This window comes from Salvelinus fontinalis, chromosome 3 (genome assembly GCF_029448725.1).
Source record: "Salvelinus fontinalis isolate EN_2023a chromosome 3, ASM2944872v1, whole genome shotgun sequence".
In the NCBI taxonomy this organism is placed as follows: domain Eukaryota; kingdom Metazoa; phylum Chordata; class Actinopteri; order Salmoniformes; family Salmonidae; genus Salvelinus; species Salvelinus fontinalis.
The window spans coordinates 38,847,685-38,875,487 of NC_074667.1; the positions used below are offsets into that span (position 1 = coordinate 38,847,685).

The following is a 27,803-nucleotide window of genomic DNA, read 5'->3' on the forward strand; positions in this document are numbered from 1 at the left end:
CCCAAAAATGTAGACTTTCCCTAAAATGTTCAGGAAGTACCTCCCATTTCCCTGTTGAGTACCCTGGGCGGTACTGATTCATTACGCCGATTCTGTTGCAAAACGTTTCTAAAACAGAAGCAAACTGAACGAAACGAGGAGGAACCTACCTGAAGTTGTCCAATAGAAACTCTCGTTTTCGTTGCAAAAACGCAACTGTTTGGACTAATGAGCACACCCGTTGTATAAAAAGTCCAGCAACAGCCCTGTTTAGCAGACAGAAGCGTGGTTGATGTCTATCAGGAACATGTCTGGAAGTGAGTTCTACCACATGACGGCAAAGCTAATTTCAGGAGATTTTTTAAAATTCTCGTCACTTGGCGGTAAAGTGGTGTTGATCGAGAATGTGGCGTCTCTCTGAGGTACGACCACCAGGGATTACACCCAGATGAACGAGCTCCATGAACGGTACACCGACAAGGGTCTCGTGATTCTGGGGGTGCCCTGCAATCAATTCGGACATCAGGTAAATCCGGGGGGGATGGATTTCTCAATACTTAATATAGGGTAATGTAACTTTCTGATCATAGCTCATCATCAATGCAAACTTGCCAGGTGCAGACCAGACTGCTCTGACCGGTTGGTAGTTGGAGTGTGGTGGGCAGGTGGATCACAAATTAATCTGTTCTTGCTGTAGTTCAATAAACCTGTGTGAGTGACCTGGTACTATTTGGACATTGTCCCACACCAGGTTCTATAGTCCTCAATCCCAAATGAAGGGGAAAGAACATGTGGGGTTCTTTACAGTTTATTGAGGGTTCTGGTTATGACTGGACAAGGGACTTATTTTGATAGACCACTTGAGATCAAACTTTGCCTGTACATATTACATATTCTTCCCACAATCTACTCCTGCAGGAGAACTGCAATAACGAAGAGATTCTGATGTCCTTGAAGTATGTCCGTCCGGGAAATGGCTTTGAGCCCAACTTCCAGCTCCTTGAGAAAGTGGACGTGAACGGGAAGCACGCCCACCCCCTGTTTGTGTACCTCAAGGAGAAGCTGCCGTTCCCAAGCGACGATCCCATGGCCTTAATGAATGACCCCAAATGCATCATCTGGAGTCCCGTTGGCAGGAATGACATCGCCTGGAACTTTGAGAAGTTTCTCATTGGGCCAGACGGCGAGCCATTCAAACGCTACAGCAGGAGATTCCCGACCATCGACATTGAGGGTGACATCAAGAAGCTTCTCAACACGGCAAACTAAACCGTCCCAGTGTTGGTCACACAGAGACAATGGGGAGGAGTAGAAATCATGCCAATGTGGGTGTGATATGCATTTCAAAGTATAAAGTATTGACACCTTGCATGTATGGGCACACCTTGGAAAATGTCCTTGGCTGTAACTCAAAAGGCAACAGCTGGACTTTCAACAGTTTACTGTTCAATAAATACTTCCTCCTCCTCACAAGCTCTGTGTGACTACAGCACCCATTATATTTTTAAATCATGTACTGTGCTCTCCTGTGCAAAATGCTACTGTGTTCTGAACTTTTATTAAATGAAGCCATCCTTTGAAACCACACCTTTTTGTGAGGGGGATATCTGATGAAATATAAAAGTCTTAACATAACAGTTGCATTGGGCCCATGTAAAGCATGACTGTCTTACTGTAACAAGTTGACCAAATAAATATTTTTACTAAGAATCTTTGTATTTATTCTTGTCTCAGTCTTCATAGTATTTTACAGGAGTTTGGTGTGCGTAATGCTTAGGTCCAATGTGAAAGTTTGGCAACAATATGGTGTAGGGTGAGGTTTCCCTTGGATGCTAATCTTGGGTCAGTTTTGCATTTCTCCCACTAATAGTTAAGTTTAGCATGGGGAAGATGATTCTAGATTTGGACACCAGAGCCAAACGTGCTGAAAGAGGGATTTTTCAGAATTGTGAAAGTAGCCAAACCAGGAAATGCAAGTCATTCTGACCAGCAAAATCAGGCTTTTCAAGTTCTGCAGTGAATAACTTCCTTCTGAATTAAGACTGGACTATAGGTGTTTCACTAAATCATAGCAGTATTATGTCACCTGTTCTCCTCTGGAAAATAGGCTACCAGTGTGACTGTGTGAACCGGCAGTAAATGTAGAATTTTTGAGCAATTTGATAACACCATTTTGAGCAGCTTTATTCTGAAATATATACTGTCTATTCTGGGGGAAGGGGTTAATGGTCTAAAGAGGGAGGATTTAGCCTAATATTTGCTTACACACTTAGAATGCCATTTTAGTGATTTCATTCTCAACTACTCAAGGTAGTTATCCTGTAAAAAAAAAAAAGGAAATTAATGCAATTTCAGGTTGATTCCCTAAAGATGTGGCTTAAGGATATTGTGGGCACTTACGTAATAAACTAGTCATTTAGGCAATGTCTGCAATACCTCATTTTTTTCTCTTGAACTGTTCTGGAAAGCAACTAGTCCAAACAAGATATCCTTTTAGGCTGCCAGTCTTTATTATATTTCCAATCCAAATAATTCTCAATTAAAAACAAATATTGCAGATATTGGCAATATAAATATTACAACAGTTATGTCCCTATTTTTGAAATAGTGTGATTATTTACATCTATTCAAGATATTGACAGCAAATTGACGCTCAAATTGCTAAGTTGCTCATTAGGATTGTAAAGAAAAGCAACTAATCCAATCTGTTTTGGACAGCTGGATGCCTTTTTCACTTGCTATAGAATATTACAGATATGGTGTAAAGCTTTTCTATTCATTGACATAAATATGGTTATATTAATCATGTAATCATCTCAGGAGGGCATAATCACAGAGGGACCAACCAGCAAACAGGACATTTGCAGTCCCAAAGACATTTACATGCTTTTGTGCCACATGGAAAGAGCACAGGACAAATGCCAGAGCTAGAATTTATCTTACGGGAAATCCATCCATGAAGTAGTTACTGGTATCTTGTATCAACCTTTACAAGACACTTAGCAACACAGTGAAATTCTACGGAAGGGTGCTGAATCTGGAGAAGGTATCAGAGGCACTGGTTCCTGACATGTATTGTGATGCCGTCACCAGCCCCCCACAAGCCGAGCAGCTGTTACTGAAGACTACTAGTATTTAATGGGACACATTTGTATCAGTGAAGAATATAGAGCTACGTAGCAACAGTCCGACAGCATACAAGCAGATCGATTTATAGGAGTCCTTTTTCCATCCATTGACGAGCAAGATGTCATGTCATTATTATATATTTTATTTAACAGCTGATTGGTTGTCTGAGAGTCCATTGTGGGAGAACATGGCTACAGATGCCTGCAGTCCTTAACAAACTGAGGATGCCTTTAAGTTATTGCTGTCCAAATTCTTTTTGACAATGGATTGGAGACTTATCACAAACAGCAATAATTTCAAGTCTCAAATTTAGCACTACTTTCATACATGTCAGATTTCAATGCAGGACTGTAATACCACAGGACAGGTAGCCTAAGGACAGACCATAGCTGGCAGTCGGAGTGTCCATTCAGTCAGCAATCAAATATGCTTGGAAGTACAGCCATATTATCTGGAAATGTATGAGTGGTCAGGGCCTTGCCACATGTCGTTCATAGATGTATTATTCCAGATGCAACTAAAGGAAAACTTAAAGTGCTTCCTTTTTGAAAACAGGTTGCAGGATTAAAAAGGCCGCTGTTGCTTTTGCGTAACGAGGGGGAGCAGCACATCTTTAGCAGGATGAGACGCATCTCATAGAGCACGGGGGTGTATGAGAGAGACAGCATTAGCATGCCTGGCTTCATAAAGAGCAGGCGCTAAGGTCTGACTGAAGTCACGTCTCTGAAAATGAAGCCTCTGCCACAGCATACATCAAGGCACAGTAAACAGGACCTTAAGGGAACACCATATACTGTGGAAATGACCTGCAGGCCAACCCAGAGGCAGACTAGAATGAAGGGGCCTGTGTGTGTTTCTGTAGCAGAGGGAACACTTCCAGTGTGCCTTTCTGACTGGATCCATTCTTCACAGGAGGCAGAAGGTCACAGGATCCATCAGTGTCATGTGTTGAATTCTGTATACATCTGAATGTTAAATACAAATTTGCATAAATTCACCCCTGCCCTGGAGGGTTATCATCACATACACAAATCAGAGACAACTCAAGGGCATGTTTCCCCTTTCCCCCCTGTCTGTCAATGCAGTTGGTACATTTCTTTAGAATGTACAACTTGGAACGCTTTGGTAGAAACAAGATGTGGATTTGGCTTTTTTTATTTTTTGACTTTTCTAGTGGGTAACAGAAAAGTTTGCGTTAATAATACTTATGCATTTTAGTGCACTTCTAACATTCTGTTCGTCCAGTGAGAATTCTAAGCCTTTTTATATTCCTCTTTATTTATTTAAACTAGTCAACTTGATTTCACACATCAGCAGGCCACCGGCTCCAGGGAGGAAGTCTCTCGGGTCAAGCATCTAACAAGGCTTTTGGCTCTTGGTGACGATGTATGAGCAAAACAAAAAAACAAAAGGTGTGCTGGGTTGGGGGGAGTTAATAATATTGACTCAGAAGTCTTATGTCACTGAAGTAGCTTGGTGTGTGCATCAACAAAGTGTGTTTTTTTTTGCTTCAGTGCGTGTCATGTCCTTGAGCAACAGTGCTGCTCAGTTGGTATCCATGTGATCTTCGGCGGCGTCGGCCGTGGCGCCACCTAGAGGGGAAGAGGGCGGCGGCTTGGCGGGGACGTCACCCGCATCTCTGCGTTGGTAAAATAGCACGTAGGCTGCTTTTGTCTGTGGAGGGGATAGGGGATAGAGTTACACCACAGCAACACTGACACTCAACACCAAAGGACATGAAGTCAATGGAGAGCCATCATCACTGCTGACATTGGACACATGGAACAAATAGCTCTAAGGGTAATAACGAGTCCCACATCAGAAATGTTTATAACCAACGTTTCAAAAAACAAGGGCTAGTCAGGCCCCTTGACTTTTTTCACATTTTGTTACAGCCTTATTCTAAAACTGATTAAATTGTTTCCCCCCATCAATCTAAACAATATCCCATAATGAAAAAGCAAAAACAGGAAAAAAATAAATATATATATATATTACATTTACAGACATTGGTTTTCTTGGGTATGACCCAACAAGCTTAGCACACCTGTATTTGGGGACTTTCTCCCATTCTTCCCTGCAGATCCTCAAGCTCTGTCATGTTGGATGGGGAGTGTCGCTGCACAGCTATTTTCAAGTCTCTCCAGATGTTCGATTGGGTTCAAGTCCGGGCTCTGGCTGGGCCACTCAAGGACAGACTTGTCACAAAGCCACTCCTGCGTTGTTTTGGCTGTGTGCTTAAGGTCATTGTCCTGGTGGAAGGTGAACCTTCACTCTGGTCTGAGGCCCTGGAGCAGGTTTCCATCAAGGATCTTTCTGTACTTTGCTCCGTTCATCTTTCCCTTGATCCTGACTAGTCTCCCAGTCCCTGTCGCTGAAAAACATCCCCACTGCTGCCACCACGCTTCACCGTAGGGATGGTGCTAGGTTTCCTCCAGACATAACACTTGGCTTTCAGGCCAAAGAGTTCAATCTTGGTATCATCAGAACAGAGTATCTTCCCCAGATCTGTGCCTCCACACAATCCTGTCTCAGAGCTCTACAGACAATTCCTTCAACCTCATGGCTTGGTATTTGTTCTGACATGCACTGTCAACTGTGGGACCTTATATAGACAGGTGTGTGCCCTTCCAAATCATGTCCAATCAATTGAATTTACAACAGGAGGATTCCAATCAAGTTGTACAAACATCAAGGATGATCAATGGAAACAGGATGCACCCGAGCTCAATTACAAGTCTCATAGCAAAGGGTCTGAATACTTATGTAAATAAGGTATTGAGCTGACAAGGCAAACATCTGTCATTCTGCCCCTGAGCAAGGCAGTTCCCTGGGTGCCAATGACGTGGATGTCAATAAAGGCAGCCCCCCCTCATCTCTCTGATTTAAAGGGGTTAGGTTAAATGCGGAAGACACATTTCAGTTGTACAACTGACTAGGTATCCCCCTATATTTCTGTTTTATTTTTAAAACATTTGCAAACATTTCTTAACCTGTTTTCACTTTGTCACTATGGGGTATTGTGTATAGACTGATGAGGATTAGTATTTATTGAATCCATTTCAGAATAAGGCTGTAACGTAACAATGTGGAAAAAGTCCTGGGTCTGAATACTTTCCGAATGCACTGTATACAGTTACACATGAACGGAAAGTTTGAAGTGGCTCACTCACCACAATCTGATCCTCCGAGGCAGCCGATACACTACTGTCATCAAAGTAATGCCACTTCCCATCAGCTTTGTTCTTTCCGTAGGCTGTGTCTGAAGGTACAAGATATTGGAGGAACATTAGAAAACTACATCATGGTCAGGGAGGTCTAAAGTTGAGCTGGGATGAATATCTGATGAACTGGTTAACACTAGCAGGCCTGGTTAGTCACCACCAAACAAGAGCTTGGCCAAAATACATGAAAAGGTTTGAGGAAATAGAAACTGATAAAGTTCACACCTCATGCCATGTAAGTGGGAACCAACAGTCGAAACACAACTGACTGTTTTACCAACTGACATTTGACCTGCTTCAGGTTACCAGGTACTAAAACAAATAGTTTTATCAGCAGATAGTATTATGCCGATAGCAGGGCTGGACCTCGCCATTCTGCCGCCATGAGCAAGACTAAGACTTATCAAGGCCTTTATATATCAGAAATTCCTTTAAGACAAATACTTTTCAAAGGACCCACGGACACCCTGGTGTAAGTTATTATCTAGGTCTGAGAGTCTGCATTAAGGATAGACCTGGGTTTTACTGGCAGAAGCAACCATTACTCACAGTGGCCTCCACCCATTCCTCCATAGTGGTTGGAGATAGCAATGAGGTCATAAACATAGGGTCCGGCCTTTGGGTCACACACAAACTCAGACATGTTCAGGTCCCTGTGTGGAGAGAGAAGACGTCATTAGCAAAACCTACTACTACACATTACATACACACAATGACTTGGACTGACAGCTAAACACACAAGCACAGGGCTATACAGAAAACCATGTTAATTTTATCAAGTGTGATTCATCAACTGACTGGCTTTCTTGATGTCTATAGTATTCTTTCTGGTATGCAAACTGGTTTCCGCTCAGGTTATGAATGTGTCACTGCAACCTTAAAGATCCTCAATGATGTCACCATTGCCCTTGATTCTCTTATCCATTTATATGCAGATGATATGCAGTCTCATACTCAGCTAGCCCCTCCCTGGATGTTGTGTTAAATGCTCTACAACAAAGCTTTCTTAGTGTCCAACAAGCTTTCTCTACCCTTAATCTTGTTCTGAACACCTCCAAAACAAAGGTCATGTGGTTTGGTAAGAAGAATGCCCCTCTCCCTACAGGTGAGTTTACTTCCTCTGAGGGTTTAGAGTACTTGGGAGTTTGGCTAGACAGTACACTGTCCTTCTATCAGCACATATCAAAGCTGCAGGCTAAAGTTAAATCTAGACTTGGTTTCCTCTATCGTAATCGCTCCTCTTTCACCCCAGCTACCAAACTAACCCTGATTCAGATGACCATCCTACCCATGCTAGATTACAGAGATGTCGTTTATAGATCGGCAGGTACGGGTGCTTTCGAGCGGCTAGATTTTCCTCACCAGTCGGTCATCAGATTTGCCACCAATGCTCCTTATAGGACACATCACTGCACTCTATACTCCTCTGTAAACTGGTCATCTCTCTATACCCGTCGCAAGACCCACTGGTTGATGCTTATTTATAAAACCCTCTTAGGCCTCACTCCCTCCTATCTGAGATATCTACTGCAGCCCTCATCACCCATTACTCATCACCCAACACCCATTCTGCCAGTCACATTCTGTTAAAGGTCCCCAAAGCACACACATCCCTGAGTCGCTCCTCTTTTCAATTCGCTGCAGCTAGCGACTGGAACGAGCTGCAACAAACACTCAAACTGGACAGTTTTATCTCAATCTCTTCATTCAAAGACTCAATCATGGACACTCTTACTGACAGTTGTGGATGCTTTGCGTGATGCATTGTTGTCTCGACATGTTGTGTTGCTACCATTTTATTATTGAGTTGCTACCATTTTATTATTGTGTTGCTGTCCTAGGTCTCTCTTTATGTAGTGTTGTGTTTTTTGTCCTACATTTATATATTATTGTTATAAAAAATAAAATTAAAATAATCCCAGCCCCCGTCCCCACAGGAGGTCTTTTGCCTTTTGGCAGGCCGTCATTGTAAATAAGAATTTGTTCTTAACTGACTTGCCTAGTTAAATTAAATAAAAATAAAAGTCTATACTGGACATACTGGGTTCTGTCGGTCTCAACCATCCTCAGTAAGCATGAGTCAGGTTCTTGGAAGCTGCAGGGCTTGTCTAGGTCAGTTACATTTAATTCTGCTTCCTGGTTCCTGCTGCATAATGTGACTCAGTAGAGATCAGAGTACACAGCACAGGGAGGCTCACGGGCATTCAGCCAGACAACCCCCACACAGGTAGCTTTTATACAACATGATATCAAATGGCTTCTTGTCCCAAACTGGAGAATAACCTGAGTATTCTGCTAATGGAAAATACATTAAAATGACCCTGGTTTAGTTTAAAGAGCTTTTTGTGATGGTGAAATTCCCCTTGTGTAATTGTTACCCAATGTAACTATACCACAGATGCTATTGTTGTCTGTTGGAGCTTGACGTCAGTTTCTCTAACAGTTAAGACTACTCAAATGTGACCATGACTTCCTCAAATAGACAAAGGCCTTGTGTATTGTACGTGTGTGTGTGTGTGTGTGTGTGTGTGTGTGTGTGTACACACAGGGTTGGGGAGAAGAAAAAAAAAAGGGTAACTCATTTGTTACATTACCAGCAAAAATACTGTAATCAGATTACAGATACTTTTGAAAAACTAGATGATTACTTCCAAGGATTACTTTTAAATTCAGAAAGAATATTTGCGAGAAAAAAAATCATTGTCACTTCTCGGTTTCTCAATGACATTGAAATCAGCATTGAAAATAGTCGCAAGTTTAAGTTTGTTCCACCTGAGCGAGAAAAGAGCAGGAATAGGCTTTTGTATGCTATAGTCCAAGCTATGTCCAACTGTGCGACTGCTGTCGTTATCCAAAGATTATCCAACTTGAATAAACGCTTGAAGGTAAGACTTAAAAAGGGGCAATCTGTAGTTACATCCATTTATGGATTTACAAATTATATCTATATTAAATGTAAAGATAATATTCTGATTTAAATTATATGTAGTAGAAAGCGATGGGTTAAAAGAAGCCTACATAACCAATCCATTATGTAAAATTTAACATTCATATGGCCAGCTATGTAAACTTTAACATTACAGGATAAATAAATAGATATCGTTCAATTGGTAACATACATTTTTGTTTTCTTCTAATGCATCTTAAGGGGAAAGTAATCGAAAAGTAACTGAATGTAATCAGATTATGTTACTGAGTTTGGGTAATCCCAAAAATTACATTACTGATAACAACTCTGGACTAGTAACTAACATTTAAAAAGTAACTTTCCTAACCCTGTAGTACTCACACTAGATTAATTACAGGGGGTGCTGTTTGGATGGCAACGCGCCTCCATCTTGGCACTCCTCAATTGTAAAAAAAAAAGTTATTTGGGAAGCTATAGAAATGCATTTATTAATGTCTACATTTGTTTTTGCCACTGACTATTAGACACCTTAATGCATATGTTTTACTTATACTATGTGAGCTAAACAAAATAAAATGAAAAAATCTTAAATCCATGTAATTTTGTCGTTGAAACATTTAATTGAAATACTGTAGAATTCCATATATTCCTATGCAGGACTGCTTCTTCTATGCCTCTCATTGGCCAATACACAGCAAGCCAGGGTTTCTACAAATCTAGCAAACCAGCACCCTCTAGTGTAAAGCTGTGTCAATTCCCTGGGTCCATAAAAGTTGACGACAAAACAAAAGGATGCTTTCATCGTTTGACCTCTCAAAATACAAAGAATAAAGAGTACAGACAATGTCCATCTCAATGTGAATCATTGTTGATAAAATAATTACCTAAAGGACATGTCAGTTAGAACTGCTCTACCTCTTGGCATAGTGCGGTCTGTACCTGACAGGGAAGTCCACCACCGTGTCCAGCTTGTCCCTCCAGCAGCGATTGTAGGAAAAACGCTTCAGGTGGACCACCAGGATGCGAGGCAAAGACCACAAGTCAAACTTCTTTGTGGCCTGTTGGTGCTTCTTACAGGTGGGGCAATACCTGTGTGAACAAGTGAAGAATCATTGATTTCAGTAGAACATAAAAACACAAAACAGCATTAAAATTCACCACAGAACATAGTGGTTTCAACAGCGTAGGGAGTAGAGTGCTAAGAGCTAGTGTATCTTGTTGAGCCTGTAAGACAGTGCTGTAGTGATGGTGGGTCTCACCATGGGTCGTGCTCTCCTAGTGTCTCCATGGTAGTGAAGAGCTCAATGCATTCCCTCAGAGCCACCGTGGCCTTCTTCTTCGGGGCCTGGAGCATGCTCTCATGCTTCTCATATGCCTACAGTACACAGAGGATACAGGACTGAGTAACAGGCATACACACCGTATAGACATAGCCAGGTACACATTCCATGAAATAATAAAAAATGGTGGGATTTTTTTTATCAGCCAACAATGTAAATGCCAAAGCCTGCCACCTTACCCTCCAACGGAGATGTTTCTTTATCAGTGCCTAAATGTTATTTTATCTACTGTACAGTTTTGTTTATGCATAAGTGTATAGATGAATGTACACTTAACAAAAATATAAAATGTAACAATTTAAAATATTTTACTGGTTACAGTTCATATAAGGAAATCAGTCAATTGAAATACATTCATTAGGCCCTAATCTTTGGATTTGGATTTCACAGACATGCATCTGTTGGTCCGATAGCTTAAAAAACAAACAAAAAATATATAATAATAATAATAATAATAATAATAATAATAATAATAATAAGGGCGTGGATCACAAAACCAGTCAGTATCTGGTGTGACCAACATTTGCCTCATGCAGTGCAACATCTCCTTTGCATAGAGTTGATCAGGCTGTTGATAGTGGCCTGAGTAATGTTCTCCCACTCCTTTTCAATTGCTTGGATTAGTTGCTGGATATTGGTAGGAACTGGAACATGCACGCAAGTCAGTTAATAACAAATTCTTATTTACAAAGACAGCCCACCAAAAAGGTCTCCTGTGGGTATGGGGGCTGGGATTAAAAATACAAATATAGGACAAAGCACACATCGTGTCAAGAGAGAGAACACTACATAAAGAGAGACCTAAGACAACCTAGCAAGGCAGCAACACATGGTACAAACATTATTGGGAACATACAACAGCACAAAGGGCAAGGTAAAGAAGGCTTTCATACACGTCCATCCAGAGCATCCCAAACATGCTCAATGGGTGACATGTCTGGTGAGTATGCAGGCCGTACAGGCCGCTTACAGGAATTGTGTACAGATCCTTGAGACATGGGGCTATGAATTATCATGCTGAAACATGAGGTGATAGCGGCGGATGAACGCTACGACAATGGACCTCAGGATCTCGTCATGGTATCTCTGTGCGATCAAATTAACATCATTAAAATGCAATTGTGTTCGTTGTCTGTAGCTTATGCCTATCAATACCATAGGCCACTCCCACAAAGAGCACACTTCTCCAGCATGCCAGTGGCAATCGAAGGTGAACATTTTCCCACTGAAGTCAGTTACGACTCCAAATTGCAGTAATGTCAAGACCCAGGTGAGGACGACAAGCAGATGAGCTTCCCTGAAACAGTTTGACAGAAGTTCTTCGGTTGTGCAAACCCAGTTAAAATCAGCTGTTCGGGTGGATGGTTCCAGACAAACCCACAGGTGAAGAAGCCGGATGTGGAGGTCCAAGGCTGGCGTGGTTACACATGGTCTGCGGTTGAGGCCGGTTGAAAGTACTGCCAAATTCCCTAAATTGACGTTGGAGTCGGCTTATAGTATAGAAATTAAGATTCCATTCTCTGGCAACAGCTCTGGTGGACATCCCTGCAGTCAGCATGCCAATTGCACGCTCCCTCAAAACTTGAGACATCTGTTTCATTGTGTTGTAGGACAAAACAGCACATTTTAGAGTGGCCTTTTATTATCCCCAGCACAAGGTGAACCAGTGTAATGATCATGCTGTTAAATCAGCTTCTTGATATGCCACACCTGTCCGGTAGATGGATTTTCTTGGCAAAGTAGAAATGTTCACTAACCGGGATGTAAACAAATCTGTGCACAGCATTTTAGAGAAATATGTTTGTGCATATGGAACATTTCTGGGATCTTTTACTTCAGCTCATCACAAATGGGACCAACACTTGACATATATATTTTTGTTCTGTGTATAATAACTGACACCAATAATCAGGGGTCGTGATAACGCAGGATTCAGCATTTTTCATACAGAAAAGGAAAGTTAAAACGAAGAAAACATCTTGCTGCATTTTGTAAACTCTGCTTGGCTTCAGGTTCACTTCAAATCATTCATGTAAATGGAGGAATTTAGCGCTTCAGTAGCACTTCACTCAGATGAAATATACACTAGACACACACACACTGCATCCGGAAAGTATTCAGACCCCTTAACATTTTCAACAATGTTACGTTACAGCCTTATTCTAAAATTAATTAAATAAAACAATCTACAGACAACACCCCATAATGAAAGTGAAAACAGTTGTTCAATTTTGCAAATGTATTAAAATAAAAACAGAAATAACTTATTTACCTAGGTGCTATAAGACTCAAAATTGTGCTCTGGTGCATCCTGTTTCCATTTATCAATCTTGAGATGTTTCTACAACTTGATTGGAATCCACCTGTGGTAAATTCAATTGATTGGACATGATTTGGAAAGGCACACACCTGTCTATATAAAAGGTCCCACAGTTGACAGTGCATGTCAAAGCAAAAACCAAGCCATGAGGTCGAAGGAATTGTCCGTAGAGCTCTGAGACAGGAGTGTTGAGGCACAGGTCTGGGGAAGGGTACCAAAAATGTCTGCAGCATTGAAGGTCCCCAAGAACATACTGGCCTCCCTCCATCATTCTTAAATGAAAGAAGTTTGGAACCACCAAGACTCTTCCTAGAGCTGGCCGCCCAGCCAAACTGAGCAATCGGGGGAGAAAGGCCTTGGTCAGGGAGGTAACAAAGAACCCGATGGTCACTTACAAAGCTCCAGTTCCTCTGTGGAGATGGGAGAACCTTCCAGAAGAACAATAATCACTGTAGCACTCCACCAAATGGTAGTGGCCAGACGGATGCCACGCCTCAGTAAAAAGGCACCTGACAGCCCACTTGGAGCTGGCCAAAAGGCTCAAAGAGAACTCTGACCATGAGAAACAAGATTCTCTGGTCTGATGAAACCAAGATTGAACTCTTGGTCTAAATGCCAAGCGTCACATCTGAAGGAAACCTGGCATCATCCCTATGGTGAAGCACGGTGGTGGCAGGATCATGCTGTTTTTCAGCAGCAGGGACTGGGAGGATCAAGAGAAAGATGAACGGAGCAAAGTACAGAGATCCTTGATGAAAACCTGTTCCAGAACACTCAGAACCTCAGAACTGGGGAGAAAGTTCACCTTCCAACAGGGCAACAACCTTATGCACACAGCCAATACAACGCAGGGGTGGCTTTTGGACAGGTCTCTGAATGTCCTCGAGTGGCCCAGCCAGAGCGGATTTGAACATCTCTGGAGCGTATAGGTCGCCTTCTGATTTTTCAACACCGATACCAATTATTGGAGGACAAATAATATTTTAACTTAATATAGATAGATTTTATTTATTTAGTCTCATAAATAATAAAACATGTTCAATTTGGTTTAAATAATACAAAAGCAGTGTTGGAGAAGAAAGTAAACGTGCAATATGTGCCATGTAAAAAAGCTAACGTTTAAGTTCCTTGCTCAGAACATATGAAAGCTGGTGGTTCAACATTCCCAGTTAAGAAGTTTTAGGTTGTAGTTATTACAGGAATTATGACGTGTTGGCTACTTCTCTCTATACCATTTGTATTTAATATACCTTTGACTATTGGATGTTCTAATAGGCACCTTAGTATTGCCAGCCTAATCTCGGGAGTTGATAGGCTTGAGAGCTGCTGGCAAACGCAGTAAAGTCTGAATGAATGCTTATGAGCTGCCGGCATACAACCGCTCAGTCAGACTGCTCTATCAAATATCAAATCATAGACTTAATTATAATAAACACAGAAATATGAGCCTTTGGTCATTAATTTGGTCAAATACGGAAACATGTCATTTCAAAAACAAAACGTTTATTCTTTCAGTGAAATACAGAACCGTTCCGTAATTTATCGAACGGGTGGCAACCCTAAGTCTAAATCTTGCTGTTACATTGCACAACTTTCAATGTTGTCATAATTATGTAAAATTCTGGCAACTTAGTTCACAGTTTGCAATGAGCCAGGCGGCCCAAACTGTTGCATATACCCTGACTCTGCGTGCAATGAATGCAAGAGAAGTGACAATTTCCCTAGTTAATATTGCCTGCTAACATGAATTACTTTTAACTAAATGCGCAGGTTTAAAAAATATATACTTCTGTGTATTGATTTTAAGAAAGGCATTGATGTTTAGGTACATTTGTGCAACGATTGTGCTTTTTTCGCAAATGCGCTTTTGTTAAAACATCAACTGTTTGGCGAAGTAGGCTGTGATTCGATGATAAATTAATAGGCACCGCATTGATTATATGCAACGCAGGACAAGCTAGTTAACCTAGTAATATCATCAACCATGTGTACGGTAGTTAACTAGTGATTATGTGAAGATTTTTTTTTATTAAGTCAAGTGCTAGCTAGCAACTTACCTTGGCTCCTTGCTGCACGCGCGTAACAGGCGGTCAAGCCTGCCACGCAGTATCCTCGCGGAATGTAATCGGCCAAAATCGGCATCCAAAAATGCCGATTACCGATTGTTATGAAAACTTCGGAAATCGGCCCTAATTAATCGGCCATGCCTGAAAATAGCTATGCAGCGACGCTCCCCATCCAACAACGCTTGAGGATCTGCAGAGAAGACTGCAGAGAAGAATGGGAGAAACTCCCCAAATACAGATGTACCATGCTTGTAGCTTCATACCCAAGAAGACTTGAGGTTGTAATCACTGCCAAATGTACTTCAACAAAGTACTGAGTAAAGGTTCCACATACTTGTGTAAATGTGTTCAGTTCTTTTAATATTTTTTATAAATTTGCAAAAATGTAAAAACTGTTTTTGCTTTGTCATTATGGGGTATTGTGTGTAGATTGAGGGGGGGAAAACAATGTTTTAGATTAAGGCTTTAATGTAACAAAATGTTGGAAAAGTCAAGGGGGTCTGAATACTTTCCAAATGCATTGTACACACAAGTATGTGGACACCCCTTCAAATTTGTGGATTCGACAATTTCAGCCACACCCGTTGCTGACAGGTGTATAAAAACGAGCACACCGCCATGCAATCTCCATTGTCAAACATTGGCATTAGAACGGCCTTACTGTAGAGCTCAGTGACTTTCAATGTGGCACCATCATAGGATGCTAGCATTCCAACAAGTTTGTAAAATTTCTGCCCTGCTAGAGCTATCCCGGTCAACTAAATTTGGTTATTGGGAAGTGGAAACGTCTAAGAGCAACAACAGCTCAGCCGCGAAGTGATAGGCCACACAAGCTCATAGAACGGGACTGCAGAGTGCTGAAGTGCGTAGGAATCGTCTGTCCTTGGTTGCAACACTCTACCGAGTTCCAAACTGCCTCTGGGAAGCATCGTCAGCACAAGAACTGTTCGTCAGGAGCTTCATGAAATGGGTTACCATGGCTGAGCAGCCGCACACAATCCTAAAATGCACAATGCCAAGCGTCAGCTTGAGTGGTGAAAAGCTCGCCGCCATTGGACTCTGGAGCAGAGGAAACACGTTCTCTGAAGTGAGGAATCACGCTTCACCATCTGTCAGTCTGACGGAAGAATCTGGGTTTGGAGGATGCCAGGAGAATGCTACCTGCCCCAATGCATTGTGCTAACTAAGGTTTGGTGGAGAAGGAATAATCTGGGGCTGTTTTAATTGTTTGAGCTAGGCCTCTTAGTTCCAGTGAAGGGAAATCTTCATGCTACAGCATACAATGACATTCTAGACGTTTCTGTGCTTCTTTGTGGCAACAGTTTGGGGGAAGGCCCTTTCCTGTTTCAGCGTGACAATGCCCCAGTGAAGAAAGCGAGGTCCATAGAGAAATGGTTTGTCGAGATTAGTGTGAAAGAACTTGACTGGCCTGCACAGAGCCCTGACCTCAACCTCATCGAACATCTTTGGGATGAATTGGAATGCCGACTGAGCCAGGCTTTATCGCACAACATCAGTGCTGGACCTCGTGGCTAAATGCTCGTGGCTAAATGGAAGCAAGTCTCCGCAGCAATGTTGCAACATCTAGTGGAAATCCTTCCCAGAAGAGTGGAGGCTGTTATAGCAGCAAAGGGGGGACCAACTCCATATTAATACCCATGATTTTGGATTGATGTTTGACGAGCAGATGTCCACATACTTTTGGTCATGTAGTGTATTTGCTCTCTTCATTGGATCACCAGACAGCGCTCTGACTGATGTGTAGGCTACTTCTCTCTGGTATAGTTTTTGTCCGGTAGAAAGTTCAAACACGAGATTAACATCAAACAAACATAGATACACAGAAATATGATGGCCATGCATTGTTTTTTGCAAAAAATATCTTGCTTTTTCATTGTAAGCTCATTTACTTGTGGCTGCTAGCAAAACAGCTTTGCACTTCTTTGTCTGTTGACATCTGATGTTGTACAAAACTATAGTGGCACACCCGTTATCTCTATTGAAGCAAAAAAAATAACACTACTTTCAATATCAAACACAGATTTATTGATGTCTGCATATTGAAAAGGCAGATTTCTGAAAGCTAATGCAACCCTTAATAGATTATGTAATGTATTATCGATGACGCCAAAGGAAATACTGTACCATGTTTGACTATCATTGTTTTTAGTGTCTCAAAACTCTATAGGAGTGGTCCACAATGTTTTTTGTATTGTCAATTATGGTATCATTGTGGAGTGACACTAATACATTTTTCAAACTCGAACTCCAACAAAAAGGGCTTTGGGTCCACCTGATCACGTCAACTGAAAGTGTACTGACCTCTGCTTCCTGATCGTCATAACACAGTTTCTTTGAGTCCGAGTCCCAGTCGATCGCCACTGTGGAATGTGCTACGGAGGAGATAAGGTGCTTTGGTCAGCTTGCAACTCACATCTAAAGCCGGTTCTCTAATTCAAGAAACATTTTAAATCACCTGGGACTTCTGAAAAACAAGTTTAAACTTTTCTTTCCAAGACATTTTTTTAACTGGTTGAAGCACTCAAAAGTTAAATGGGAGACTGAATACTAACTATTCAGTTTGAGGATGTTTCCGTCGCAAGGCAGTGGACTGATGTTGGCCGTTCCGTAAGAGTTGACCATGCTGAAGGAGAACAGTTTGGGCGGGGTGCTGGAGCACGGCTTGGTTTTAGGGCCATTCTCCAGGTCTGAGGCGTCCTCCTCCTCTGACTGGCCGTTCTCTGGCTCCGGACTCACCTGTTGATCCATGGCCTCCTCCTCACCTGGAAATCACACAAGCCATGTCAGACCGTGGGAATGAAATAGGGCACATGTACATGAATGCAAAACTAAAATGTGCTTGGTACACATTCATAGTAAAGATAATAAACAATAAATAACATAATAAAGATACCAATAGGTGTACGAGATGTAAGTAACTGTACTGCCTTTAGACAGTCCGTGTTGTTGCTTACCTTCACACACCCCGTTCCCGTTGGAGGTTCCTGAGTGGTTGCTGCTGTTGCTGGAGCTGCAGGACGCCCCGTCTGACAGGGGGCTGCCACTCCCACTCGCTGCAGCGTTGCGATTGGAGGATGTTGTTGAGCACTCTGCTGCCTGGCTGCAGCTGGCGGAGGAGGCAGAGGCTGAGGCCCTCCCCTCACCGGTGGAGCTTTGAGAGCGCGTCACGTAGCGCCTGGGTTGGGGAAAAGTTGCTCAATATTGTACATTTTAAAGGCCCAATGCATCCATTTTTATATCAATATAAAATACTTTTTGGGTTAAAATGGGCAAAAAAGTATTTCTCAAGCAAGAATTTTGGAATTAGTCAGAGGGGAGGTGGAACCTGAAAACTAGCCGTTATTGGCAGAGAGGTTTGAACTCTGTTATTGGTATATTAACCAATTTACCAGATGGTGATGTCACCATGGAAAGCCGAAACTCCCACCCATGCAAACCTACTGATTAAAAGGTCCTATGTAGATTGCATTTTCAACCAGCAACTATCAGGAATAACACTGATAGAATTGTCACACTTTCAGTGTTAGATTCATCAGCTGTTGTACAATATGATAGATAACAGAATCGACTGCACTGGGCCTTTAACGTTTTGCCACATGTGCAAAGCTCACATCTCACATAACTACATGTTAAATATCTCAAGTCTGTGTGGGGCATACTGTACATATGATCACAAGTAGAAACAAAAGCAGGCCCACAGACACTGTACCCACCCAATCCTCTCCAGCACCTTCTCATAGAGCATGTCAGCGGCCAGGTTCTGCCGGGGCACAGTGATGAGCAGGGGCTGGCCAAACAGCATGGTGCCCGTGGAGCCTCCTGTGTGCTTGGAGTGGCGCTCCCTGAAGTACACGGGCAGGTTCATACTCTCCGCATCCTCCTCCGCCACCTCATACCTGGACCACAAACATGGAGAATGATAGTAGCATACCGGAGGTATTTTTGTAAAAAAAAAAATAATCATCATATTTCAACATCTTGTATATGTTTAGTATTTGTAGTGTTTACTGTGTGGTTATTCTATAAACTCCTGGCTAACAATAAAGTGACAGATGTCTGCGCATACCCAACCACTGTTCAATATGTTATCTTCCAGTGCAAGAGAGGGGACAAGGCTTACACAAAGATGTCATCCTTCTCCATGATTTGGTTGAGGCCATCGTCTCGTCTGTAGATCTTGTGGAACCGGTGATTGTAAACATCCGCCACCACCATCTAGGAGGACAGGAGAAAACTTTTTTGGCAGGGGTCCCCAATTATATTCAGCCGTGGGATGATTTTTCCTTGAGCAGATGGTCGGGGGGGGGCAGAACTTAGTTATAAATTATTTGTACACTGCAAATTGACAGCAAGAATCCCAAACAGATATAGTATGACAAAAACGTAATCATTTCAAACCTTCCAGTTGGATGCGATCACATATGCCTCTATTCATGAGTGGGAATAATTGAGAATAGATTTTGTAAATTAAAAGCCCTTTGAGCTCATTCTGGGGATCTTTTATTAATCAATGTTGTTTTCACATAAATTTCCAAATAAATCACTTGTGAGCCGAATTTGGCCCGTGGGCCACCTATTGGGGAACACTGATTTATGGTTCTCTCAACTGGAGTCACTTTATCAGACCCGTCAGTTGGGCAAAACATTACCCTCAACTAAGATAGTCTCACAAAAAAACTTTACAAAGTATTAAATTAACTACACATTTATTTAAATCTTATTAAGTCATGAACAAAATGTCACCATGAGCAAATAGTCCAAAAGTAAAATGTCCCTTATTCAGCTCTCACATTCTCAGCAGGGATTCCAGAGAGCCGGGACAAGGCGCTGCACAGGTCTGTCACTGAGCCAAGCTTGGGGACAACCACTCGGTACTGGGGAAGACAAGGAGAGAAGAGATATTTTTACTTCCGTCTACATGGATGTTAAGACCTCAGTAGGTGAACCGGGGCCAACTCTGAAATCGAAAACATTACAGCAGCATGTACAAAGACCACTCGATTTCTAGGTCTCCGTTGAGACTGGTCTGGTATGCAAATGTTTGATTTACATTGAAGACGACACAATATTGTTATTATGACAACAGTGTCTATCTCCATGGAGGGGTAAAAGCAGTGCCCATCCAGTGTGTGTTACCTGCGTAGGTCTGGACTGGGGATCGATGCGGACCAAGAACACTTCCATGGTGCGGTCCTTCTTCATGGGCAGAGGCAGTGTGAGGTAGCAGAATGGGTCAAAGGTCACAGAGACCTTGGCACACTCTGGACACACCAGAGTGGATTTGAACAGGCCATGGAATATGTCCACGATGATGGAGTCATTGCGCAGGCGATGGTTAGTCCAGGCTTCCTTAGCTACAATCTGTTATACAGAAGAAGAAAACTGATTTGTACAGAAGTGATATTTTGCTGTGTGTGTGTGTGTGTGTGTGTGTGTGTGTGTGTGTGTGTGTGTGTGTGTGTGTGTGTGTGTGTGTGTGTGTGTGCGTGTACCTCGTCTTTCCGGCCCCCTGCATCCTGCAGGGCCAGGTAAGGCTTCTTTTTAACGCGGTTCAGGTCTTCGTGAAGCCCGTCCATCAGGAAGGCCAGCAGCTCCTGGGAGTCCTGCTGCTGGTACCCTGAAAACTGGGGGGCGAAGCGGCCCACTTGGGTCTGGGATATAGGGGGAACACAGGGTGGCGGTTAGAAGACTGTGCAACTTGTCAATCACGCATGTATTAAAGTAATTGTGACAGTTCAATGCTCATTGCTCTATCTGCATGAGTTTGTAAGTCAGTAACTGAAAGAAACTCTAGAGTTTAATTGGAGAAATCTACTGGTCAAAAAGAGGGTGAGGAAGGTGCACTACAAGACAACGACAATCGCAGTAGCCTATAGAAATTCAGTCTTCTGTGTCTGTGGCGCGGCTTACTTTAAAGGTGCGGGGGGCCACGTAGCTGCTGCGGCTGAGCCACATCTGCTTGACCAGGTCTGCGTAGGACTCTGCAATCTCCCCTCTCATTCCTAATGGATTCTCCCGGTTGATTTCCGCCTCATACTGGTCATCTAGGAAGTATTCCGTCAGAGGGGACGCGTTGCTCAGGCACTGCAACAAAACAGTGAGGTGAGTAAGAGGGAAATATCAGTTCAAAGTGTGAGTAAGTGAGTGAGTGATTGGTACCTGGAGGGCAGAGTTCATGAAGCAGGTGTTGCCTAGGTTACTGAGACCACAAAGGCCAGGTTGGGATGGTGACTCTCTGTAGTTGTAGGATGAGCTGTATGAATTGTAACCTCCCAATCTGTAGAAACAGTAAGGTTGAGTCCAGTGTATAACAGATCAAACATCAACAGATTGTATAAATCTTCCAAAACATAAATGTTACTCCATTGAGCTGGTCTGACTGACTAGTGATATCCAAGTACTTTGCATATTGTGTCATAGTGACAAAATCACAGTGTGCTTGCCTATTGCCAGAGGAGGTGCTGTTGTTCAGTGTACTGCCAGAGTTGCTGCTGTCCCCATTAGTTATTGTTGAGGAGATGGTTGCTGACGAGTTGGAGGAGAGTTTTGGGGAGGTAGTGAAATTCCTGGATGTGGCCGTACTAGATCTGAATAACAGGAACATAGAAAACTTACTGGACAAGTTTCAGACATTTTGCGCAACCAGACATGATGGAACATAAGCCATTTTAATCCAAATGTACAAATTGCCACAAAGTCCTAGAACAGAGCAAGGGTAACCATAGACCGATTAACTTACTTTGGATGGGAGGCTTGTCTGGGCCACGTGCCGTCCTCATTCTTGCGTTCGATCACGAGCACCTGTGTGGGAAACAAGCCAGTGAGAGCCGTGCCACAAAAACTAATCTCAGCTGAACCCAGCTAGTCTCACACAATCTTTCTGATCTCGTGAACTTACATAAACGTATGTAAGCTTGCGAGACCCGGATGGTAGTACGAGGCTAGAACCCAGGTGACCTCAGAGACAACTATCATAACATAATCAATTTGCAGTTAATAACTGCTGAGTAACAAAACATGAGAGCAAAACACCTGACATTAGGAATGTTGTGATCCCTGATGGAACTAATGGTAATCAAACGTAGCTATAATTTCAACTATTGGGAGGAACAACTGCTGATATAAGTGATTAAGTATACAAACGTGACACCATTGCAGCTTCCCTTAAAAAAAATGTATAGTGAAACCCCTGTGCTGTGTGCCTAATGAAGACAGAGCCAGTGGTCAAAGGGTCGAGCTCTAGCTGTGTGTGGCCTAGCAGCGACTGAGCTGAAGTGGGGTGTTAGGATAGAGATAGTACTCTACCTGGCCTTGGAAGAGACCAGCATCCTGCACGGTGCTGTCTGGCTTGTTCAGCTGCTCGTATGTGTTGCTCATGTATTTGTTCCACAGTCGAGTCTCCTTCCCTGTTGGGATCTCAAATAGCGACCGCATCTCCTTCTCTATGGTGTCTGGACAGGACACACAAACAAAATATTTAGCTAATCAAAAGTCAGAAGTGCCTGAATATGATACACAACTAGTTAGTTCACGCGTCAGTTTGCTCTCTGGCCCACAGTACAGTAAACCCCCTTTACCTATAGTGTCAGCTTTGCTGAAATGTCGTGTGATCACATTGTCCATGTTGTCATTCTCACACAAGTTGAGCTCCAACAGATAGACCTCCACTTTACAGTGCTTGACAAACATACCGTGTTCAACCACCTACGGAGAGAAAGAGCAAGGTTAGAGAGAGACTAAAGGAAAAGGGTGAAAAAATATATATAATTTCATAGCGTCACCTTTCTGACGATGGGCCGCTGGCCCTCAAGGCAACCATACCAGCAGACAAGCTTGTTCCACGCCTCAGTGGGCACAAGGACATAGTCCAGCTCATCTATAAGGTGCTCCTTCAAGATCTGGGTCTCATGGTCTGAGAAGAAATAGAGTAAAGGTAAGTTATGACACCAAGTATTTAGAGTGAGCAAGTATTTTGAGTGCTTGTTTATAACTAGTTGTGTAGATTCATGCTCAAAGCAGAGACAGAAGAAAACACATTGGCATACTCACAGATTAAGATACAACATTTCACATGGTGTAAGGCTGTGAAGAATGTGTCAGTGAATATGATGCCTGCATTACCTGAGAACAGGCCTGAGTTGTCAACAGGGCCGGGATAGAGACTGTGCTCTCCAACATTGTACATATCCCAGCTGTCAAATCCCACATATTTCTTCCACTGCTTAAACCACCTGCTATCAATCAGAAACCTGCAAAGAAATAGTGCCTTGGTAAGATACTGTTTGCGAGGAGAGGATGACAACGTGCAGCTTAAAATAAATATCACACAAGGGTAAAAGTAATAATATATACATTTCATTTAGCAGACACTTTTATCCAAAGCGACTTAGTCATGTGTGCACACGTTTTATGTATGAGTGGTCACGGGAATCAAACCAACTACTCTGGCGTTACCAGCACCTTGCTCAGCCAACTGAGCTACAAAAGGAACTTGCATGCAGACAACTTGTTCCACTAGTTCCTACATTATGTCTAACAATGTTAGTATTCATGTCTAGTATTCACTTATTCGGAGTATTTCTCCATCTGTCAACATACAGTACCAGTCAAAGGTTTGGACAAACCTACTCATTCAATCAAATTTATTTATAAAGCCAATTTTTACATTTGCCAATGTCAAAGTGCTGTACAGAAACCCAGCCTAAAACCCCAAACAGCAAGCAATGCAGATGTAGAAGCAGTGGCGAGGAACAACTCCCTAGAAAGGCCAGAACCTAGGAAGAGACCTAGAGAGGAACCAAGGGTTCCCTTTATTTTTACTGTTTTGTATGCTGTAGAATAATAGTGTAGACATCAAAACTATGAAACACATATGGAATCATGTAGTAACCCAAAAAAAGTGTTAAACAAATCAACATTTATTTTAGATTCTTCAAAGTATCCACCCTTTGCCTTGATGAAGGCTTTGCACACTTGGCATTCTCTCAACCAGCTTTGCCTGGACTGCTTTTCCAACAGTCTTGAAGGAGTTCCCACATATGCTGAGCACTTGTTGGCTGCTTTTCCTTCACTCTGCAGTCTAACTCATCCCAAACCAATACACAGCTTTTGGAACGGAAAAAAAGAAATCACACATTTGGACTCATCAGACCAAAAGACAGATTTCCATCGGTCTAATGTCCATTGCTCGTGTTTCTTGGCCCAAGCAAATCTCTTCTTATTGGTGTCCTTCAGTAGTGGTTTCTTTGCAGCAATTCGACCATGAAGGCCTGATTCACGTTGATGTGTCTGTTACTTGAACTCTGTGAAGCATTTATTTGGGCTGCAATCTGAGGTGCAGTTAACTCTAATGAACTTATCCTCTGCAGCAGAGGTAACTCTGGGTCTTCCTTTCCTGGTGGTCCTCATGAGAGCCTGTTTCATCATAGCGCTTGATGTTTTTTGAACGACTGCACTTGAAGAAACTTTAAAGTTCTTGAAATTTTCGGCAATTACTGACCTTCATGGTCTTAAAGTAACGGACTGTCGTTTCTCTTAGCTTTTTTGAGCTATACTTGCCATAATATGGACTTGCCCTTTTACCAAATAGGGATATCTTCTGTATACCACCCCTTCCTTGTCACAACACAACTGATTGGCTTAAACGCATTAAGGAAAGAAATTCCACAAATTAGCTTTTAAACAAGGCACACCTGTTAATTGAAATGCATTCCAGGTGACTACCTCATGAAGCTGGTTGAGAGAATGCAAAGCGTGTGCAAAGCTGTCATCAAGGCAAAGGGTGGCTACTTCGAATAATCTCAAATATATTTTGTTTGATTGACACTTTTTCAATTTCGACTACGATTCCATAGATTTGATATCTTGAGCAAATGTAGAAAATAGTACAAATAAAGAAAAACCCTGGAATGAGTAGGTGTCCAAACTTTTGACTGGCACTATACACTTAACAAAAATATAAAATGCAACATGCATGTATAACATTGTTGGTGTCATGTTTCATGAGCTGAAATAAATTATCCCAGAAATGTTCCATACACACCAAATATTGTGCATAAATTTCAATTTGTTCACATCCCTGTTAGTGAGCATTAATCCTTTGCCAAGATTATCCATCCACCGGATGGTGTGGCATATCAAAAAGCTGATTAAGCAGCATGATCATTACACAGGTGCACCTTGTACCGGGGACAATAAAAGGCCACTAAAATGTGCAGTTGTCACAACACAATGCCAAAGATGTCCCAACCTTTGAAGGAGCATGCAATTGGCATGCAGACTACAGGAATATCCACCAGAGCGGTTGACAGGATTGAATGTTCATTTCTCTACCATTAGCCGCCTCCAATGCCATTTTAGAGAATTTGGCAGTGCGTCCAACCGGCCTCACAGGACCTCCACATGGGGCTTCTTCACCTGCAGGATCATCTGAGACCAGCCACCCGGACAGCTGATGAAACTGTGGGTTTGCACATCTATAGAATTTCTGCACAAACTGTCAGAAATTGCCTCAGGGAAGCTCATCTGCATGCTCGCCGTCCTCACCAGGGTCTTACCAGACCGCAGTTCTGCATCCTAACAGACTTCAGTGGGCAAATGCTCACCTTCGATGGCCACTGGAACACTGGAGAAATGTGCTGTTCACGGATGAATCCTGGTTTCAACTGTACATGGCAGATGGCAGACATCGTGTAGGGCGTCGTGTGGTAGAGCGGTTTGCTGATGTCAATGTTGTGAACCGAGTGCCCCATGGTGGCGGTGGGGTTATGGTATGGGCTGGCATAAGCTACAGACAACAAACAATTGCATTTGATCAATGGCAATTTGAATGCACAGCGATACCGTGATGAGATCCTGAGGCCCATTGTTGTGCCATTCATCCACTGTCATCACCTCATGTTTCAGCATGATGATGCATAGACCCATGTTGCAAGGATCTGTACACAATTTCTGGAAACTGAAAATCCCAGTTCCTCCATACTCACTAGACATGTCACCCATTGAGCATGTTCGGGATGCTCTGGATCAACGTATACAACAGTATGTTCCAGTTAACGCCAATATCCAGCAACTTCGAGCTGCCATAGTAGAGTGGGACAACATTCCACAGGCCATAATCAACAGCCTGATCAACTCTATGTGATAGAGATGTGTCCCACTCCGAGGCAAATGGTGGTCACACCAGATACTGACTGGTTTTCTGATCCACACCCATACCTTTTTTAAGGTATCTGTGACCAACAGATGCATATCTGTAATCCCAATCATGTGAAATACAGATTAGGGCCCAATGAATTTATTTCAATTTACTTATTATGAACTCAGTGAAATCTTTGAAATTGTTGCATGTTAAGTGTATATTTTTCAAAACTCCAAAACAAAACCGTCTTGTGCTCTAGGTCACATTCACATACAGTAAAAGTGAGCAAGGATGTCAATCTCAAGTAAGAATATCTTCCACTGCATAAACTTGTTAGCAGGATTTCACATGGTCCAAAGCTCAGGCAGTGGGAAACGTTATTTGTAAGCATCTCCCTTTTAATAATAGAAAAAAAGATCAAGTGACTAAATTAGCTAGGCTACTCGAAATGAGATACAAGGTACTGCAACTAAAGCCTTTATAATACCCATCTCAGATGGGTTCAAAATTAGGTCTAGAGTCAGCAAACTAGTCAGTCAGACTAGTCAGTCAGATAGCCATAGGCCAATAGCTGCCAATTTCTTCCCATCTGACATTAACTTGTTCACCCTGTTCAGACAGGCTGGGAGGCCAAAACAATGCAAGTTGTCTGGAGTCTGGCCCCAGGAACATAACAAACATGTCATCAATCCCAACTAAAATGATTGTTAACTTGAGCTAAAAAAAACATTGTGTGAATTCATCTAGCTAGATGTAAACATCATAACATTATATGACCCGGCAGACTACTTTCTCAACTCAAGACAATTGGTACTGTAATGCCATTGTGGTTAGCCTAGCTCTCGCTGAGCCCATTGGTTGTTTCCCCTCCCTTGTTAGTCAGTACTGATTTTGCTAACCTACGTTAGCAAAATAGATAGAGGAAAGAGTTTGGTTTCCAAACTATATTAGTTAAAACATTGCAAATATTTTGCCTGGAAACCTGACAGGGCCAGTCGCTGGTTGTTATCCAGGTCCAATGACAAAGCATTAGCTAGCTAGTAAGATAGCAAGCTAACTAGCTAGCATTCATTCGCAGTCACTCCACTTTATTGCATTGAAGAAGGGCCTTTGACTACACCTCGTCATGTCGTAGCTAGTTAGTCGGCTAGTAAGCTAATGTGAGCAGACATGGCCAACTTGCGCAATGCCTTGGCTTGCTAGTGAACTAACCTTAGCTATTAACTACTACTACTACTACTACTACTACTACGTTGCAGTGGTCGATAAAGTAAATATTATCGGATGAGGAGACATAGCTAACGTTAGCATGTTCATTCCTGCCCTGGCCCAACAAATCAAACCATTTCCTGTTCAATGGGAACCGGTTTACCCGTCTAATGACGGGCCTACGCTATTGCTAGCTACTTTCAGTTCCCGTGAACTGAAAGTAGATAGCTGGCTAGCATAGTAGCTATTATTGGTTAGCTAGCTAACGTTACATTCAAAACACATTACCACTCGTCGCCCTTTCGTAGAATTGTTTTGAGAAGTGTTCCAATACTCTGCTTTTGACTTTCGGTTGAAGGTGTCGGTATTTGAGCGGCTACCGGCTCCGGATCGGGGTCTGCCGCACTACCCGACTCGGGTCCGCCTCCCTCGGCCATCATGCAATAAGTGAGCCAGAGTCGTGAACG

General features: G+C 42.5%; 1 protein-coding gene and 1 pseudogene across 1 annotated transcript; one reads left to right on the plus strand and one right to left on the minus strand.

Moving 5' to 3' along the window:
* The first annotated feature begins 110 nt into the window (after positions 1–110).
* On the plus strand, positions 111–1,689 carry LOC129847402 (glutathione peroxidase 2-like; annotated as a pseudogene).
* A 778-nt stretch (positions 1,690–2,467) lies between these two features.
* usp4 (ubiquitin specific peptidase 4 (proto-oncogene)) lies at positions 2,468–27,803 on the minus strand. Its single transcript, XM_055915177.1, has 22 exons — positions 27,625–27,803; positions 23,109–23,236; positions 22,769–22,899; positions 22,565–22,691; positions 22,293–22,438; positions 21,727–21,788; positions 21,431–21,574; positions 21,147–21,264; positions 20,898–21,071; positions 20,480–20,638; positions 20,124–20,348; positions 19,778–19,861; positions 19,108–19,202; positions 18,701–18,883; positions 17,942–18,162; positions 17,540–17,749; positions 17,289–17,359; positions 10,500–10,615; positions 10,180–10,329; positions 6,882–6,985; positions 6,282–6,370; positions 2,468–4,782 (listed from the first exon to the last, which is right to left on the minus strand). Exons 1-22 carry the CDS (start codon positions 27,774–27,776, stop codon positions 4,654–4,656), a joined length of 3,018 nt encoding a protein of 1,005 aa, XP_055771152.1. The 5' UTR covers positions 27,777–27,803; the 3' UTR covers positions 2,468–4,653.